We start from the raw sequence: 19,746 nt of genomic DNA on the forward strand, positions 1-19,746 counted from the left end.
TCTTTACGAGTGTCGTTTGTCTTCATTTGGAGGAACAGGTGCAAATGATCGGGGATTAGTCGGCAGATGATGATATCTGGGGTGGAGGGCATGCAGCTCTTATGGGGTTATAAGAAGTGTGAAAAGATCCATCAATTATAGGAAGGATATTATAGCAGTGCCTCCTGGAGCAGAGCTCTATAATCTTCATTCCTCCATGTGATGTAGTCATCGATGTCTTGCGATATCAGATAGGTTCCGATAGTTCGAAAAGCCTGATTTTTATTGGTTCGTTTAGTAATTTGTGCTTTTTCCCATTTATCCATACATTTATTCGTAGTTTCTGCCTTTTACATCCAATTTGTTTCTTGTTAATCGATGTAATAATCGATCTTGTTCGACAACAGACAACAGACAACAGATAACGTTCCAATTGCTAGAAAAGTTTGAATTTCATTAGTTCCCTTAGTAAGTTTTCCAATTTTCCCATACATTTACCAGTCTTGTATGCCTTTTCCATCCCATGTTGTTAATTTGGTCTCCATTTGATGACACTTACATGGGTACACACTCTCGTGCCCATTACGCACTTCAAAATCAATTTAGCAGCACGCAGGCTTCAGGACAAGTAAATTCATGTACACACTCGCACACCCTCCACAGCCCACATCCTCCACTTCCTCCACATCACACATTCAACAAATGAAGCCGAACGCATTCCTAACTCTAAAATACTCGACCTGAGACATATACTTTACATTTAACAAGCACTCGAGTGGGCGGCGGGGGCGGGGCTTACGAGCCAATGCACTTAAGTTTATTTGCTTGGGGACAGGAGGCCCAAGACAGGGAAAAGACAGACGGACTGGAAAAGGGGAATGGAACCGAGAGCGGGATCCCGAAAATAGCAGTACAGAATCCAGTGGGCAACATCAATCTGCTTACCCATAAGCCGTGGCGGTATGCGCATTTGTTTACAACTCACTTGGCTGGTCACACTTGACCCATCATCGTCGTCTCAGGACCGGACTGGTTGCGCAACTCGATCCCAACGACACTTGAAAGACTCACGAGAGTCCGCTCGAGTTGGACGCCTGAGAGCTCCGTTCCCATTGAGTGGAAAGAAGAGCCACATAATTTATTTGATGGCATTTTTTTTTTAGTTTTTTGGTTGATTTGATGTTTCTATTGCCGTCTCCATCGATTAGTTGTCATTGATGCTCTCTGATGCTCCATGCTGGCCTTGGCTCTGGTCTCTGGTCTCTCGTCTCTGAGGCAATCGATAAAGAATTTTGAAGTTTCAAGTCTCAAGCACTTCCTAGAATAATGTTGCGGTACAGTGCGTTACGAAAGGGTAGAATACATATAGGAAAGATACAGTATAGGCAAAACCCAAGGCCACGTCTTTGAGTACACATTTTCTTGTATTTGTGGATGAAATGTTTCCACAGATCTTCTGTTTTCCATAAATTTTTGTGTTGAGTATTAAATGATATTTTCCCTTCAAATCTTCTAGCCATCATTGAAGTTTAAGCAGTCTTAAACTTGTGAAACGCACTGTTTTTTTCTGGGTATTTTGGCTCATTTTGAAGTCTGCCCACATATTTTTGATTCGTCATGGCATTCGGCCAGCATCATACCATCATATCATCATCATTCGGCATCACAATGGGGAATACTTTCAATACTCGTGTATCTGTTGCTGTTTTTTTTTTTGGCCCCTTGGCATTTGGTCAACTTTTTAATCTGTTTTTGCAGCTTAATTAAATGTGTGTGTGTGTATGATTTTTGCTAGTTTTTACGCTCCATTGTGGTGTGTTTTTCCATTAGCATATCTTTTTGTTTGCTTGCGACTTGTCCCTGCCCCTCCACCCACTCCTCGCAACGGCATTAAAAGTTTTTGTCGATTGCTCGACAAGTTTTTCCTCGAGTCACACAGCACATGGGGAGTTCTACGACAAGTTCCGGTATTTCCGGGAAAACTTTGTCGTTTGAATCGCTTCTCTCTGGTGCATAAACAGGAAATCGAATGCCGAAATCCGAAATGTTGTTTCGGCTTCGAACATAACAATCTGTTATGATTATTTATCAATGCCTGATTTGTTCCGCAGCCAGAAAAACATTTGTATTGTGCTTTGTTCTTGGCTGAATCTCTGCTTATTTATAGACGGATGATTATGATTTTATTATGCTAAATTTGACATGAAACTGGTTAGCTGACGGAACTGGGGATGTCGATGATTGGGGAACAAGTGAGCGTCTTTTTATGGCTGTCAGAAAAACATCTTTAAGCTTTCAACGTGGTATCGTGGAAGAATGGATATCTTTAAGCTGGAACATGAAACTTTCTGAGATCTACAGATGGATAGGATTGTATCTATGAGTGTCGCTGAAATGTGATTCACATTTAATTTGAATTTTATCATTGGAAAGGTTCATTAGCAGCCTTTCGATTCTCAACTGTTAGTTATTGCTTCAATAAAAGAGAACTTTTACTTTTTTATATGATCTGTCCCTTTGGGTCCCATTGTGAACTGGGTCAAAACCTTTGAAACTTGTTCGTTTTATTGGAACTTCTGCTCTAGGAACTTGTATTTTTGTTAACTTTCGTTTTTGGGTGTTTTATTTGTTGTTTGTTTTGATTCTTTTGAGAACGCGAATCTAAAGATATTTGAAAATATTTGAAGACTTTTCTGAATAGTCTCAGAGACTATGCAATACCAAGATGTTGGTTGAGTGGGTCTTGACGATCTTGCGCTCTTTGGACCGCTGCCTACTCGAATCCGTCTGTACAGCTCCTCTTGGCAGCTGAGTCGGTCCCAAAATCCTACAACGTAGGATATTTTGTTCTGAAAATTTGCAGCAACAAATACAGAGTCTTTGGCGATGCCGAAAAGTCGATGGCCTTGCCCCCTTGAATGGTAATTCTCTAGTCTCTGGTAGTATGTTATGAAAGAGCCATAAATTGTACGTGTATGTGGCTCTTATTACCTCTCATTTTGCAACAAACATGTGCCAGAGTTCCTTGACTCAACACTTTCGATTACTTAATTCACTCTAATATTTCTAAAAAATCTCTAAGCTAACCAGAACACCCTATCCGAATCATATATCTCGTGTCACATGGTTCATATCAATATAAATCATCTTTGGCTGCCTGTCCATGGCGCTGACAACAAATCTCTTAATGTATACAAATCATATTTTCCAATTTCTGACCCCTCCATCCCCAGCCACAGCCATAAAGCCTCCGCCTGTGCATCCTTCGCCCAAACCCAATCCCAATCCCAATTCACGTAGCAAATCACTTTACAACTGTCAGACAAACAATGCCAACAAACTGATGGCCAAGAGAGGATTGTTGGTAGTACAATGGACAGCGAGAGAGGGGGGGGTGGTGCAGCTGAAAGATATCCTTCACCGAATCCTGTCCAGGCATTTGACTTTATCACGCAAATTGATTGCTTTGACCCGAAAACGATTGACGAAATTTGATTGATAACTTATTAAGTTTTCTCCATTGTCTTTCGCTCTCGCTCTCTCCCCCTCTTGCTGTGCGTGTGTGTGGGTGTATCTGTATCTGCAGTGGGTGTGTCTCCGCCCCTATCTGGTCTTTGATTTTGCATGCTAGCAGAACTTTTGTGCGCTGCTCCTTTGGCTCCGTTTTTTCTGTTTCTCGTCATGCATGAAAGCCTAATAAAGATAAATATGCAAGATGTCCAGAGACGGAAAAGGACTTTGGATACTCCTTGGAGCTGAGCAAAAAACCACACATCCTGCGCCTCCTCAAAAAGCAACAAAAAACAAAAGATTTAAATCCGCGAATATATCACTCTGTTCCTCGTATTCAAATTCAAGTTTCATATAAAAAAAAAACGGAAAAAGTAGGAAGAAAATTCCAAGAACAAGATGCCCAAAGGCCAAGATGGAGACACGACCCCCGAGAGCAAAGAAATTATTGGACGGTCTTGAACACCCAAAAAAAAAAAACACAGAAAAAGAGACAACGCTAAAAAATGCTAATACAAAACAAGCAGATTTTGCGGTTTATGCAAATGGCCAAAACAGACCCCTAACAAGTCTTATTCACAACAAACAGCAGCAAGAGCAGCTCCAAAATGTTGTATATGTTTGTGTTAAAAATATAAAAATAAATAAAGATTTAATGTTCAGTAGAGCCCGGCCACTGCAGGGCGACCAAAAGTGAATTACAAAATATTCGTTTATACCAAAAAAGAGCAAATTTTATAAGAAAACAAGATTGTGGCTGAGATGTGGATTTAGGGGAAGTGAAATATGGATGCTCTTAAAAGTTTAAAAGAAAAAATATAAAACTAATAGATTTTTCAAGTTCTCTACATTAAGAATTTTATTTTGCATATAAATGATTCCTTAAAGGCATAGGTTTGCAGATCCATAGATTGTATGACGATTACCAAGAAGCATTGCATCTTCATTGATTTTAGAAACCTCTTTGATTCTGTACATGTCTACAAATATACATAAAGAGAAGCTAAAGATGTTATCTTTACAATGAACAGAAACTGGGACCGATGTCTCCTCCCTTGGATACGAATTCGCCTCCTTTGTAGCATCCTTGTTAAGTGTACTCCTACAGTCAGTAAGGAAATCGTAGGCCTGTAGAGAGGCTATCGTATAAGCACCCGAAGACCTGAAGCCTCCTAAGCACTCGCGTTGCTCAGGCGCCAACCCCCGGCTCACTCGCTTACTCGCTCGCTCGCGCCGATATGAGTAAAATATCAAACGGCGACGACGACCCAAAACTTTTTTATACAAGATAGAGAGATGATCCATAAATGGGCAGCAATTTTTTCAAATGCACTTCTTTCAATTATTCAATATTTCCACCTTAACGTACATCTCTACAGCTCGACAATATTCCCCCGTTTTTTTGTCGCTGTCCAATCCCCATAATAAATGATATTATGCCCGGGCTTTTTCAAGTAAGTGTATTAAAAAACCGAAAAAAGAGCACAGAAATTGGCAGGCCAGCAAAACAAATTGTTTGGTAAGCTATAGCCATGGCTGCCATACGAGTGTCATGTACAAACACGGCTATGGATACGGGTACGGGTACGGGTACGGGTACGGGTACGGGTACGGGTACGGGTATGTGTTTATTTGATGCTCAGCTGTGTCAAAAAACCGAAGCAGTTCAAGGCTGCTGCGGCCGGGAGGGACCCGACCCCCCACTCGTAGTTTGGCTTCGGCCCAGCCTCAAGTCATTTTGGCCCTCAGGCCACACACACGCGAAAAAAAGTTGAAAATAACAGTCAAGATAATGCCAGAAATGCCTGGGCTTTTGCCTTCTTCTAGGAGTATTCTTATGTTTATTTAACACACACACACAGACACACGTCCAAAGCCCCAAAATGAGTTTGGCCAAAGAGCAATAATTCATTTTGACTTCCATTCTGGCTCTGATGGAAGGGAAAACCTTTAGCCATCGCTAGCTCTCTCTTTTAAATTGAATTCAAGCTGAAAAACATCATTTGGCTATTTGGAAACTGAAATTGAAACGATTGTGTTTGCTTATGCAACACCCCGATGCGTGATGCCCGATACCCTGCTGGGCTCTGGATATTGATTACATTTTATTTTTCATCTTTTTGCCGCCACAGATTTTGAATTTTTGTTCATTAGTTTTGGCTGCGATTTGGCCACTTTTTTTGTACACTTAATGTGCGAAGCGTTTAAAAGTTTTAGCCAAATTGTGGCTCATATTTCTTGGCCCCTGTTTTTGCTGCTGCCGCTGCTCCTACGATATGAGATGTGGCAAATATTTGCTGTGTAGAAATGATAAGAAAATACAAACAAGATTTTCCCATGCGATTGAGCGACGAAATATTTCAATGCTTTTGGAAATGGAAAAGCTATTTATGGACATTTTTATTAGTTGGTTGGATGGACATTTTTTGGGGCAAATTGTGTATGGAAATTTAACCACTGAACCCACAGATGTGTTTAGATGTTATCTCTATATCGAACACTTCTAGTGCTCCATTTTGGGGGCCTTCATTTGGTGATTCCATACCCCTCGTCGCAAAATTTTATTGAATTTGCATACATACCCTCCCAAATTTTTTTCTGGCTTTAAATGAAAACTGCTAGCGACAAATATTTGTCATTTTTATTCTTTTTGTGGCCCCCAACTATTTGGCAAAAATTGTGCTGTATTTTTTCTTTTTGTTTATAACCATTTAGTAGCAACAAAAAAAACCATTATATCGCTTGAGTTTTGTAGTGTAGGAATTGCACAAATTTTGTCGCACAACTTTTATGTGGGGAAAAATGGGGAAGCATAACCGCAGAAACGGAAATGCAGGAATTACAAATACATATATGTACATACTGGTTCTCCCTCTCTGTACTGTACAGTGGCTCCCTTAAGCACAAGGAGGACAGCCACCCACATGCCATAAATAATTTTGGTCCTAAACCAAAGTTTCCTTCTTTTTTTTTGGCTAAAAATAAAAAAGTTAATTTAACCCACTATTAATATTTCTCACTATTTCTCTCTCTTTCTCATTTTAGGTGGGTGCCTAAAGCGTTTTAAGCGTTAAATTATTGCCACTTGGATGGCAAATACACAAAAAGATCAAGTAAGAATAAGAATGTTTTTATTGCTTTGGGATATACCCAAGTATTTTGATTTTAATATGCATTAAGTTGGAAGGTAATACTCGAAATGGTAGGATCCCAGAATGGGCTCTGAGAGATCCTGCTATCGATTGATCACTGATCAAATGTGTAGCGCTTCTTTTTCCTTGTCATATATCCCACAAACCCTCCACCTCCAACCCCTCAAAAGACCCACGAAGATTGCACCAGAGTGTGGCCCCAAATCAAAGTTGGTTTCGGTGTAAGTGAGACGTGGAAATTGGCTCAACTACAATTTGGCTCAAGCTCAACACTTTCTTTGCTCCACAAGCCCCCTCCGTCCGTTCCCACCCACAGACTCATGACGACCTTCAAAGAGCGACAACAATGGATGAATCTTCTTCGTTTTCTGCTCTCCCATGTCCCTCTCTCTGTTGCATTGCTTTTGCTGTTTCTTCTACTTTTCTATGTCTTCGTCGTTGTCTTCTAGTTTTTGATGTCTTCATTTTTGGGTCATTTCCGTGATTTGGTTTTTGGCTTTTGCTTTCCACGATGTCGAGAGCGAGAGACGAGACTTCCGTTCCCGTTCCCAACTCCGTCTCTGCACTCCATAGACCTTCTTCTTGTATCCCCCTCCCTGCCTGGCTCTCTTCTTCAGCATCTCCTTCCCCCCTCTCTTAAAGTGGTTTCTGTTTACACTCATTTTCGTACAAATTTGCATTTTAATTTGTTTTTTCCGATCCGATCCGATCTCTTCGTTCCTTCCTGCTATGTTTCTTGGAAGGTATGTTAATATAAGGTGAGGCAGTAGGTGCCTATATTAGAGAGTATTCTACGGAGAGAGAGAGCTCTTCACCCTATATTCATGCACCTTGTGTTCTTCGTCTCTTAGATTCGCTCCTCTCCCCCTTTATGTTGTCCATTGCACAATTTGAAGCTGTCGTCGTCGTTGTCGTTGTCGTCATCGCCAAAATCTGCATGCTGTCATTACTTCTGCCAAAAGCAGCAGCAGCGCAGTACCTACGGCGACGGAGGCGACGATAATAGCAGATAGAGACAGCAGCGACTGCATTAGCCGTGAGAGAAAAACAAAAGCAATGACAGAAGCAGAAGCCGAAGCCGAAGCAGCAGCAGCAACTGCAGCGTAGGCGACCACAAAGCAAGAAAAGCCCGCAGCAGCTTACGAAGCGATGGCCTGGCAGGCAGAGCTTTTCGAGAACCTTCTGCAGTGCAAGGCACTAGAAGGCGACAAGCAGGCGTCGCGTCGGCCGAAGCTTGCGGCAAAATGGATGCTAACAACAAAGACAAGAACTACGAGAAATGCAACGCTGGCGGCACAGCGACTGCATAAAGTAACGCTTGCAGCGGCCTGTCCTCCGGGACATTTTCTTGGGAGCGCAGTCTCGTTTGTGCTTAGCAGCAGCCACAATAAATACAACAAAAACCATCGAGTGTAATGACAGCAGAGAAATGCTGAAAGCAGCGCTGCTGCAGCGAAGAGATCAATGCGAATGTTGCTGCTGCCTGATGTCGCGTCGCTGCTTCCCATTTTGGTCCAATGTTTTTCGATGAACATCTTCCGGTTTCATCCGATTTTACATTTTATCCACTGACCCGTTTTCCATTTACACTGTGCAGCATGCTCCATCGATTGCTGCAGCTAATTAATTTGATAGATCATCAGATATATCTTTGTGAGTGTGCGAATGACGTTGTGTCATGGCCTGCGCTTGTTTTTACCTATTTGAAACACCCTTGCCAATTGCTAAATGCCAAATGAAAGTTGTTTTCCCATTTGACTCGATTTGCCATGAATTATACAATGTTTTTGACGAGTCTTAGACGAGTACCACAAGGCATTGACGCGGATTTTTTTTTGTCTAGAAATTATTTGTAAATATTAAAGCGCGCCTTTGAAATGCTTTTCGGATTAACAGGGGATTATAATTTAAAGAGAATTTTATTTATTCGGACGTTCAACATTATCATAATTGCTCTGTTGAAAGCGAAAATTAAGTTATATAAATGGGTCAAATTGTGACAGATTCGGAATCAAAGGCCCAAACGATTATTTCATCATTCGTTGAGCACTCTTCAGAGCTGGGCTTTCAATTATTGAATTTCCATGGAAATTAAATTAACAAATTTCTCCCCTGAAAGAGTCCTCGTCCACCGGCGTATCATAATAAGCCTTCTCGCTGGACCATACATATCCCTGATTTATAAAAAAAAAGAGTCCGAGAGAGAGAGGAATAAAATATGCCGCCTGTAAACGGTTTATGTTAATGGACTTTTCCATTCCGCCCCGAGAGCATTAATTTTCAAGTTTTCATGGCTGTGTGCGGCACTTTTGAATTATCATTGATTGCACTTTTTGTCCGTGCCCATTTAATTGATGCAGGAATACAGCCATAGCTATAGGACATGCTCTCCATACTCTCCAATATTTATATGTTTTTTTACGATTATTTTCATTTTGCGGCTCATTTAAATTTGGCTTCACATTTCTCCATTGGATTCCTGCTCCTGCCACTGCCACTGGCAGCAAATTGATAAACCCTTTTTTATTGTTTGGCATTGGTTGGGGTTCTGGCTATGGCCTGGCCTAAAACTATTTAAAATTAATGCCTTAAATGGACTGTCAGGCCATGTTTAACAGGCTACCGATTAAAGTCACGCATTTGTCGTAATTTTTAATAAAAATCACAAACAAATACAGGAAAAAATACACAAAAAATAAAATCCTTTTTGAGTCGGCAAAAAGTTTGTTCTGCAAATATTGCAAAAATGTCATTTATTCAAAATGTAAACGACGCGACTCCCCGACACGCACAAAGCACATAACATATGTACTTCCTTGGGCATAAATTATTCAGCATATTAGTTGCACGACATTTGCATATGGGACATGAATAATTGAATTGTGCAAGTATTTCAACGTTATTACTATTATTTACAGCCTCGAAGCGGTTTTAAATGGAGTTCGAGGGGGTTTTACTTTTGAATCGTATTTAAAAATATTTAATTAAATTAAGAACAACCTCTTTCGATCTACAGATGTCATAGTACGTGTAATACTCGTTGAATATGGGATACAAAAATATTGAAAGAGGCAGTGGATTAAAAGAGGGAGAATACATCCCATTTTCAGTGCGGAATAAAAGGTTCCCATCTCAAAAAGAGATGTTCCTTAAGTACAATAAACGCTTTCCTTTATAATAAACAATTCATTTATAGCTCAATTTGGTAGCCTCATAAGCACGTTTGTTCCCACCTTAAACGATTAAAATTATGCGTTATTAGGTCATTCGCTAAAGACCATATAAGAAATGGTTAATTTCGTTAACGCATTATGAGGAGGAGGAGAGGGAGAGCGATGCTTCACAGCTATTAGGGTTTAATTAATTTTTACAACACTTTGCGTTGAATATTTTTTGTGTTGCCTTGGCGCAGATATTACGATGGCGCTCGTTTAATGGAACATCATCAACATGGTTTAAGTTTAATTTGATGTTGCCTCTGCTGCTGCTGCTGCTTCTGCTGCTGTTTTCGCTCGCATTTTTTTTTTCCTTTTTTCGGTTGTAGCCCCAGGCACTAAACGAGATGCAAACTGATTGGGGAAGCCGGGAGAAACTGTTGCAATTAATGGTGGATGGAAATAGTTGGGGCCTTGGGCAAGATGCCAAGACAATGTCTTCAATTTGTGATTATTTTCAATCCAATTGTGACATTTTGCCAGAATCTTATGTTTTAATTAGTGTACCGAGAAGGTCAAGCAGTGGCACTGGGCCGGCTTTGCCTCTCGACAGATTTATGTGCATTCTAAAAGCCTCTCCAAGAGTGCACTGAATGCGGAATACTCGTACGAGACAGCCACAAAGCCCACTGGGGACTACGTTTGCATATGCGAATGGGGGAGTGGAAATCCCATTTGTCAGGCTTCTGCAATGCAATCCACTCTGAACGCTGAACTCTGAGCTCTGAAGGGATGTGGTAGTCCCCAAGGGTACTCAATTCCTGTGGTATCGTAAAATCTAATTTAAATGCAAACGCAAATGTCAAAAATTGTAGAATTAAAAATCACATTCGGTTTGATTAAGGCAGACAGCAGCGTACACACCATCAGCTCTTCAGCGCTCAACTATTCCGAACATTCGTAAATCCCATCACCCCGCCACGCGAGTGTAGGCGACAGACACGGCGTATACGCAACATATTTTCAACCAAATCTGTCACATCGCGTATACGCAATCAGTCGACAGTCAGTCAGTCAACAGGATGCCACGTTATTGGTAAAAAACTCACACGATAGTAAGTCGGAGCCCAAAAAAATAAGAAAATAAAACGGTCTTCAATGAGATTAAGATATGGGAGTCGCCTCTAGGGATACCTTAGACGGGGTTGAAGATGGATTGGAGGTATAGGCATGTTAGTGAAGGCTTTATTCTGTGTATATACTCTGTGGGAACATAATGAGCATTTTGGGAGTGGTTCTAGGAGGAGACTTAAGCCTGGGACTTAAGTCCCAATGAAAGAATTTAAAAAACCACACCCTTGAATAGCCTTTCTAACATCGTAATGATGCTACTTTCCAATATACCCTTACCATTGAGACTTTATCTACGGTATCCAAATAAAAGTATCGGAAATCCCTGGTTATCTACGAGATGCGTTTGAAAGGTTTTTACATCAAATGTCAACTATGTTGATTGAACTGCCTGCCATCTGGCCCTTACTCCACACTCCCACTCCACCCCTCCTTCACACCCCCTTGTAGATATTTCTAACCATTTGTGTGTTGGCCATCAAATATAACAAATTTTTTACTGATGCGAAGCTAACTTTTATCAATATCGAAATGCAGAACGACCAACGAAAAAAGCTGATGTGTAAAATATGGAAAAATATGTATTTGCAGGTTTTTGCAGTTCATCTCTGGGATCTGTCGGGGGATCATTATAAGCTTGTGCTTCCGGGAAACAAGTTAAAGCCAAAGGAAATACAACAGATTTTTCACGCGAATAACTCTCATTTACAGGGAATATTTCATTACGAATTGAATTGCGTAAAGTTTCATTTATATGCCATGTGGCATGCCACACAGATGCAGACGGGGTAGCGTGGGCTGGGAGACGGGGTCATGTGTAAAATGTAAGTTTAATTTATGCGCAGAGACATCAAGCGACAGGAAGGCAGCCAAAACTGAAGCCCCAGGTCGGCAAAGAGTTGACAGAATGGCACACAGATACACGCACACACAAACACTCAGACACATACATGTGCATCTATCTATACATGCATGCAGAAAACGGAAACGGATACGGAAATATGCGCAATTTCTCAAAAAGACAATGTCTGAGGCCAAACTGAAAAAAGGAGGCAGAAAATAAAGCTGCCAGACGCATCGAAGCTTTTGATACCCTTGGGAAAAAGCAGGAATCCCCATAGCCTCCTCTGCAAAAGGGTATACAGAAAGGACTGGCGAGACACAGAACAGGAACTTCTCCTTGTCATTCCCATTGCCATTCGCAACTTTCCCCTGCAGTTGCTGAAGTTTTTCCTTTCTGTTTGAGTTTCCTCAAATGTTTCTTTGTCTTAAGTGCATTTTTAATATCAAATAGGATTTGGCAGCAGAAAAAAAAACAAGAGTCTGTGCGAAACTTTATATAATTATGCAAGTGTCTGGCCAAAGCTGCTGGAAGTGTGTGCCGGCAATTTATGCATAATTAAAACTTGATTCTGTGGCTTAGAATCCAGAGTGGACAGGGGGCTGGGGCTGTGTTTGCTTTTGTGCAGAAATTGGACAAGTTTAAACTAATAAATGAGTTATTCACTTTATTTGGATTGAAAGTGTGGCTTTTTAAGTACTTTTTGAACGGTGATGGGTAGACTTCAGACTAATAATGGAATTTCAAAGAAATTTAGAGCCCCAGCCCCGATCCCAGAGCTTCCAGAAGCCCAAAATAAACTTCTAAACAATTATTACCCAGGATCTTCTTTTGTATTCATTTCATTTGACTGGTTTTTCTCCCCCATACATACATACATACATACATACATATATGTTTTATGGGCTATCCTTTGTCGACAGTGCCTGCCAATGAAGCCATTCTTTCGGTATCGCACACAACTATTTTCGCTCCAGTTGAGCAGCTTAATTAAATTTGTCAATTGCATTTGTTTGCCTGTATTTATTTTGGACGAGTACGTAAAACACTTTATGCCTGTGTCAGCTGAAAGAAAATTGCCTTTGAATCAATTTCCCTGGCAGGAAAATTGAGCAACCTAAGCGGCCAGTCAATAATAATTGGGCAAAAGTATTTTCTAGAAATTATCAAACAATAATCTGAGCACATGAGCAATTTGTTAACACATACACACATACACACACACACACACACACGAGCATAGGTCAAATGCACAATAAACTAAATTTCTTTGTCCCTATTTCTACATGTCTCCGAGTCTCTCTGTGGCTCAGACTCTCTTTTTGGGTGCCATGGACGACTTAATCTTGATGCTCTGTTGTTCACATTGGGGAGAGTCGTAAAGCAAACTTAAGTCAAACGATGCCTGCCTGCCGTTTGACTTCTTGATTGTACCTGGCTGTGTGTGTGTGTGTGTGTGTGTGCGTGTGTGCCTGTGCGTGAGACGGTGATGGGAGATGTGCGTGCATTCGTGTTGGGTGCGTGTCTGAACAGGAACAAACCTGCCGAAATGCACACAAATTCCGACATGCCATGAATCTTTCCTCGTGACACGAAACATGGTTTGCCCCACTCTCCCATCTCTATTCGATTGTAGCCTGTGAGTAAACCTCGCGGCGAGTAACCAAACTAAGCCGAAAACTGAACTAAACTTGACTCAAAGCCATCCTCCTCCTCTCTCTCTCTCTCTTCCTCTCTGGCAACAATCTCAGCAGGCGGTGCATGGGCGGTAGTGGGAGGTGGGGGACAAGAACAATGGCCAGCGATAAATGGCAAAGTCGCAATAACATTAACCGTTAGCAGGCAGCGTTTGCCACTGCTTTTGGTGCTCAGCTTTTCCGCTGTTGCTGCTGCTCTGCAGGCCAAAAATGCGGCAGTTGACCCAATTCGACGACGATGTCGACGCCGCGTTCCCAGCCAACTCTTTCAACGGCTCGGATTCAATCGCCTGCGAGAAGCAGCAACAACACATACCAGAAACGGAAGACTGGCTTTTGTGAGGCGAAGACTTTGGTACCCTGGCATTTCAAGGCTAGAAAAAGAACCATAGAACTGTGAAGAAGCAGATGAGATTATCTATAGAAACACACCAAAGTCGTATGCTCTTTGAACAGCTCTAAATTATATACTTAGATCCAATCTTTCCGATTCTGTACAGCCATTCACTTGTTGATTTTTGTGGAGAATAAAGCCACTTCCTTTTATAAATCTGCTGAGAATCATCATGGCCATTATCTCTTATCTGCTAGAGGGTACCCTCGACTGAAATCCCATTTTGTCTCTGCGTAGGCTCCCATATTTGGAGCAGACACACACACCAGAGAGGGACAAATAGACGAGAGACAGAGGGACAGACAGTGTTTGGTCTATCTTTTAAGCAGTCCATGCAGGCACTTACCTCACTTTGTACCACTCTAACTCTCTCCGTCTCCCTCTCGCTCCGCCGCGTGTGGTGGCTGTGTTTTTGTGGGCCAAGCCGCTGACGTAATTTACTTGAACAGACCCAAATGCATTTCCTATTTGAGATGGGCAAGTGGCTCCCGCAAAAGGTGCGTTCGACAGGGGATTGCGTAAGTGTTCAACAGGAAAAGGCTTTCCACGCACAGAAATGGGTCAGCGATTGAGAGAGCGTTTTGGCTGTGGCTGCGGCACTTGGCTTAAGTGATAGATGGATGGATAGTGCAACATAGCAGCATGCAGAGCATCAACCAAGCTCAAACTTAATCAGAGAAATTAAGAGCCAAAGGGCTTAAGAGCACAGGGATTCCCTGAATCCCTTTTGAAAGATAGCAACCATAACCGTAGAGGGGCAGACTCTGTCGATTAAGTACCAACCAAAAGGAAGGGAATCCGAATAAATTGCAGTGCAGGCAACCCCAAAAAAGGGCAGACAGACCCCTATCGCCCCCCCACTCACGTATCCTTTGCTGTTAAAGAGCAACGTCTGACCGCAGGAAAACTTTCGACAAAGTGTTCCCCCAGCAATCACAGTGCCCCCTGCCCCCTGCCCCCTGCCCCATCCCCCATGCACACACTCCTTCCACCTCCCCACCTCTCTCTATTTGGCTGTGCTTTCAATTGGATTTCCAATTCCGTTGACCATCAACAAGCAACATTTTCAATTGCTTACAGTTCCGTTCCAGGGGTGGCCTACAGAGGGGTTCCTTCAACTTTAACGGTGCATTGCTGCTTTTGGTATTTGCCAATTTAATTAGCCATTAAAAATGAACGGCAAGAAGCAGTAGCGGCAGCGGCGGACACGCGCAGAATATTTTTCATAAATATTTTGTCTGTTCCGCTGGCCCATATTTATACCCTCTAAATGCTCAAGGGGGGAATGATGATTCACCAAAGCTGTTGAGAGTGGAGAGAGTAAAGCAAATAAGATATACATATTTGTATATCTATATTCATATTATTTACATTCTATCCATCGATTATTATATCTAATAAATATTATAATCAATTCGAAACATGAGGCATCTTCTAGTCGTAATCTCTGGTAGACGTTCCTTGGTTTTATCATTCATAAATTGTTTCTTCTTCGTTTTTTTCGTTGCGGGGTAATTTATATTTATGGTGGGGCGGCAGGGGAAATTTACGCAGATTTCTTTGTGCCCGACACTTAAATTTATTTATGCTGATATGTGAGATTCGCTTCATCATCATTTCGCTGCCGCTGATGCGGCCACTGCCACTGTCACTGCCACTGCTGCTGCCACTTAACACCTTTCTGGCAGCAGCTGGTGGCACATCCACACCCAGCAGCAGGGCAGGCGTGTTAATAAATGTCCACCCCCTACAGGCACACGCTACCCCGCCCCTGTCTTCCTGGCAGCCTCCTGACAGATGCCTTGATCTGCGTTCCAACGTTGTCGTCGTCGTCGGCATCATCCTTGTGTGTCCCTGTATGACAAGCAGACAGTCAGATAGCAGATAGCAGCAGGGAGAGCGAAAGAGAGATACGGAGACCGGTGAGGCATTAAAAACTTTTTAAAGCTTTAAGCGGAGAACCGTAACAATTGCCATCCAATGTGCAAATGTTTGTCCCGCGGAGCGCAGACAAGCAAAAACCAAACACGGAAGCGGGCCGGGAAGGGGGGAGGGAGCGAGGGAGGTAGCAAGGCTTACAAGGCTCATATCAATAATCCCATTTTCGGCAGATTTACTGGTTTTCAGCTTGAGCTTGCCGCAAATAACTCGAAAACGTGTTAAATCAAAATAAAACTTTTACGATGATTATATGCACAAACATTTGAACGCTTTCCCAAGTGTTTTCGCGTTAACGAAGTGGCAATGGCATTCAGAGACCGAATTTGATACCATTTGGCAGCCGACATACTTGTCGAAAGTTTATATCTCTATAACTTGAAACCAGCAGAATGTCTTGAAGAAAAGGTTAGCCCCGTCTTCGATGATTCGCATAGGGATGGTTCGGAAATCGACAAACATATCAATGAGGTGCATTTGTATTATGGCTTAATTAACATAATGCTTAGGTCTCAGTTACTCAAGCGGATGTGACCTTAATGCTGAAATTATTAAACAAAATAACTCGTAAATGGCCAAACCCTGTTTAACATGCTGTACCCATATGCCCAAAAAAGAAGATGATTTCATGTTATCCAAAAAAAAGTAGAAACCCGATTGAAGGCGTCCATCATTTGAACCCACGACAAAGGAAAAAAAAATTAATTATTCACAGTACAGTAGTAGCTGTCTCGCTCTGACACACAGAGGCCAGCCACCATTGAACGGCGCTAATTGCTGGCAAACAATTGGCATCTTCAATTACAGTTATTTGCCAGCACTTTGCAGAGAGACGACGAGGCCGAGAAAGAGCTCAAATGCTAACCCGTGAGACAGGGAGAGATGTCAATAAATTGCCTTGCCCAGAAATAAACCCAACAGCGAGAGGGAGAGGTGAAGAGATCTGAAGAGCGGACAGGTGTCACCCACTCAAATCTGCGTACGAATACGAGTAGTCATCTCTTTACTTATGCACACAACAACAACAACAACGTCATCATTTGAGGCAAATTTGTAATAAGCTGCTTAAGACGCCTCGTGCTCTCTTTTGTGATTGGAACAACAAATATGCGTAAGCACACTCACACATACTTGCGCGTGCCTACACTAGTCTCAAAAATAATTCGTACGCCCTCAACGGCAAAGCCCGAAGCCCGCTCACTCTCTAAGCTCGTGTTCAGACCTAGCTTTGTTAATTCTGAGTGTCGAAGGTGTACGCATACTTGTTGGACGTGGTGTGTGTTTGTGTAGATAAGCGTGAGGTGCGGCTGCAGTTGACAAGACTCCAAAGAAAAAAGAAGAGAAGCAAAGCGAAGCGAAGAAGGAACGCATCAAGAGAGATGAAAAAGTAATCCCACCTGTATTACTGTAAATTTGTCATTGTTGTTGTTGTTGTTGTTGCTTGATGCTTTGGCACGATTTAAGTTTAATTTTCAGTTTTATGGGAAGACATTCATTCATCCAGGGGTATATGCGATATAGTCAGGGTGTGCAAGGAGATAGAGTCAGAGAGAGTGAGTGAGAGTGCGGGTGAGTGTTCAAATGTACTGATGCAACAGGTTTTGTCCTGATAGTCGCCCGCAGCAACAGTAAATCGAAAGTGCGCGTAAAGTTCATGCATTAGAGGGTCATAGCGATGTCTCCTGGCTTTCCAGAGATACACTTACATATGGAGGTGTCAACTCTCTCCTCTTTGTACAGTGGAGAGCTCTTGCATGTAAATTCATTCGAATCGAATCTAATTTCTATCATTTCACTGTTTGTACTGAGTATCCCTTATTCCATCTCATCTTCCCTACTCACTCTCGCCTCCACCTCCTTCTCATTTGCAAGCCATCAACGTGATTTTCCTTTTATTGCTTACTTTTAATTATTGAGTTGTGAAACTTACTCTATACGAGTATTCTTTTCAGTTTTCCCTTGCTTTTCCGTTGCTCCGCTTTTCAGCGATGAATATGCAGATTTGTGCAGTTTAGGAGGATGGCACTGGGTTTGGGGGTGGATTGGTCTGGGTGTCTGCCATGGATTTACGAGTATTTCTATGCTCTATTATTATTTAAGGTCTCTGGCACTTGCACAGGCCTTTTGCATATTTTATTATGGGAGAGGAGAGGATTGCTGGTCGGTCAAGTGAGGGTGGTGGAGGGGCTGCGAGGGGGAATGATTTTGCCGAGCTCAATTATGGCCTGTGGGCGAGGAGGACTGCTTATCATTGCAGTTTGCTGACTGAATAATTCATGGCCCAGTGCAAAATGCAATCCCCGATTGTGAGGCTCTCTCTCATAGAATGATTTAGGGGATATTCCGACAGTAGGATACCGCCTACTCGGATTTATAAATGGCTTTGAATGCAAATCTGGGTGTGAACGGTCTAAGGAAACTCTTTTATAGTACCAATATTTCATCATATTTCTGAAAATCACAGGTTTTTCTCAAAATCCTTCCTTCTTGCTCATCAAATGCCATATACCCTTTCATTTATTACGAGTAACGGGCTTGCAACACTTGAAGAGTTTTATTTTCTATAAGTTTTTTCATTCTTAGCTCAGATTTTCTTCATTTTATTCCTGTCGTGCGGGGTTCAATGGAAAATTGAAAATCTCAACGAGAAACTCCTCAAAGTGTGTGTCCGTGTGTGTGTGTGTGTGTGTGTATGTGTGCTATAATTCAATTTTCTGTGCAGAATAAAAAAGGAAAAACTTTCATTAAAATTCAACTGCATCAGCAAGATTGTAACATCCACAGATACACACACACACACACACACACACACACACACGCGCGACACGAATGCGGATACGGATGTAGTAGGTGGACCACAAAACCGCCAGCAAATCAATTGGAAAACCCACTTTTCCCTCTATACACGAGGATACGAGTACCGACCCCAGCACCCACCTCCACTTCTCTTCCAGATCATTCAGCATTCACCATTTCATGCCAAATTGAATGCAAGAATTTAATTAAGTTTCTCTCTCCTTTTTTTGCTATATTATTTTATTGAATACATAAAAAGATATGAATGAAGTGAATGTCTGCATGAATATAATTTCAAATATGTTTGGCTTATTTTTTCTGCACAATTTATTCACTGATTTGAGACCGTGCCACAGCCATTGAATCCTTCTGTGTGCGACAAAAAAACTGCATTCACTGGGTGTCATTCGATAAGAAGTGCAACAAAGAGGTGGCAGGAATAGGAAATAGTTGAATAATTCCCTAATGGAATGCAAATCCCATAAATAGAAAGGGGAACACACTATTTGGATACGTTTTTGTGATAAGGAATTGTCCAATAAATGTCCTTAAATATTAAAAACGCTTAGATTGCTCTCTATCCAAAAAGTAGTGTGTTGCACGAACGTAATCTGCATCCACTTCTATTAGCTGCAGCATCCACTACGCCATTCCCATCAGTCCTTGGCCTTTAAATGGATATGGAATGTGGAAGCCGGCTAAACCAGGAGGTAGTTATGCCAGCAGATGCCCCGCCTGCATGCAGCCCGAGTGGAGTGGAGTGGAGTGGAGTGGAGTGCTTATAAACACTCACATAACTCCTGCCCTCAAATGCAGTAAATACAAATTTATTTTACACTTTTACATTTTCGGTTAGAGCCGCAACCAGAGGGAAATTCAAGGAGAAAATATGCTGCACAGGGACGTACAGGGTGGTGGTGGGGGAAACAATGTTGCGGGCTTTACGAGGCAAGCAGGCAAACGGGCAAACATCGCCCCGACATGTACACAAAACAATTATTGCCCGTAGGTAATTTAGTGGGGAAAACATTACCAGCAAACGGGCCCCCAACAAGGGCCAAGGAGAGAAATGTTTTATGTCTTACCAGAGCTCTGTTCTCTAGATGTTTCGGTCCCTGCCCCTGCCCCTGCCCCTGCCCCTTGGAGCCCCCCA

The 19,746-nt window shown here is 42.1% G+C and overlaps 1 protein-coding gene across 4 annotated transcripts in view; it reads left to right on the forward strand.

Moving 5' to 3' along the window:
* Positions 1 to 19,746, forward strand: part of LOC108161526 (leucine-rich repeat and fibronectin type-III domain-containing protein 2) — a 65,002-nt gene that overhangs the window by 31,677 nt on the left and 13,579 nt on the right. For 2 of the 4 annotated variants that reach the window (XM_017295804.2, XM_033394114.1), the window contains exon 1: positions 6,541 to 6,602. The exons of the other annotated variants lie outside the window; for them this stretch is intronic. In XM_017295804.2, coding sequence (XP_017151293.1) covers positions 6,579 to 6,602 — 24 coding nt within the window. In that variant the 5' untranslated portion in view covers positions 6,541 to 6,578. Of the gene's footprint in view, positions 1 to 6,540; positions 6,603 to 19,746 lie in introns of those variants that run through there. 4 annotated transcript variants of the gene reach the window in all.

This window comes from Drosophila miranda, chromosome 4, assembly GCF_003369915.1.
Source record: "Drosophila miranda strain MSH22 chromosome 4, D.miranda_PacBio2.1, whole genome shotgun sequence".
NCBI lineage: Eukaryota > Metazoa > Arthropoda > Insecta > Diptera > Drosophilidae > Drosophila > Drosophila miranda.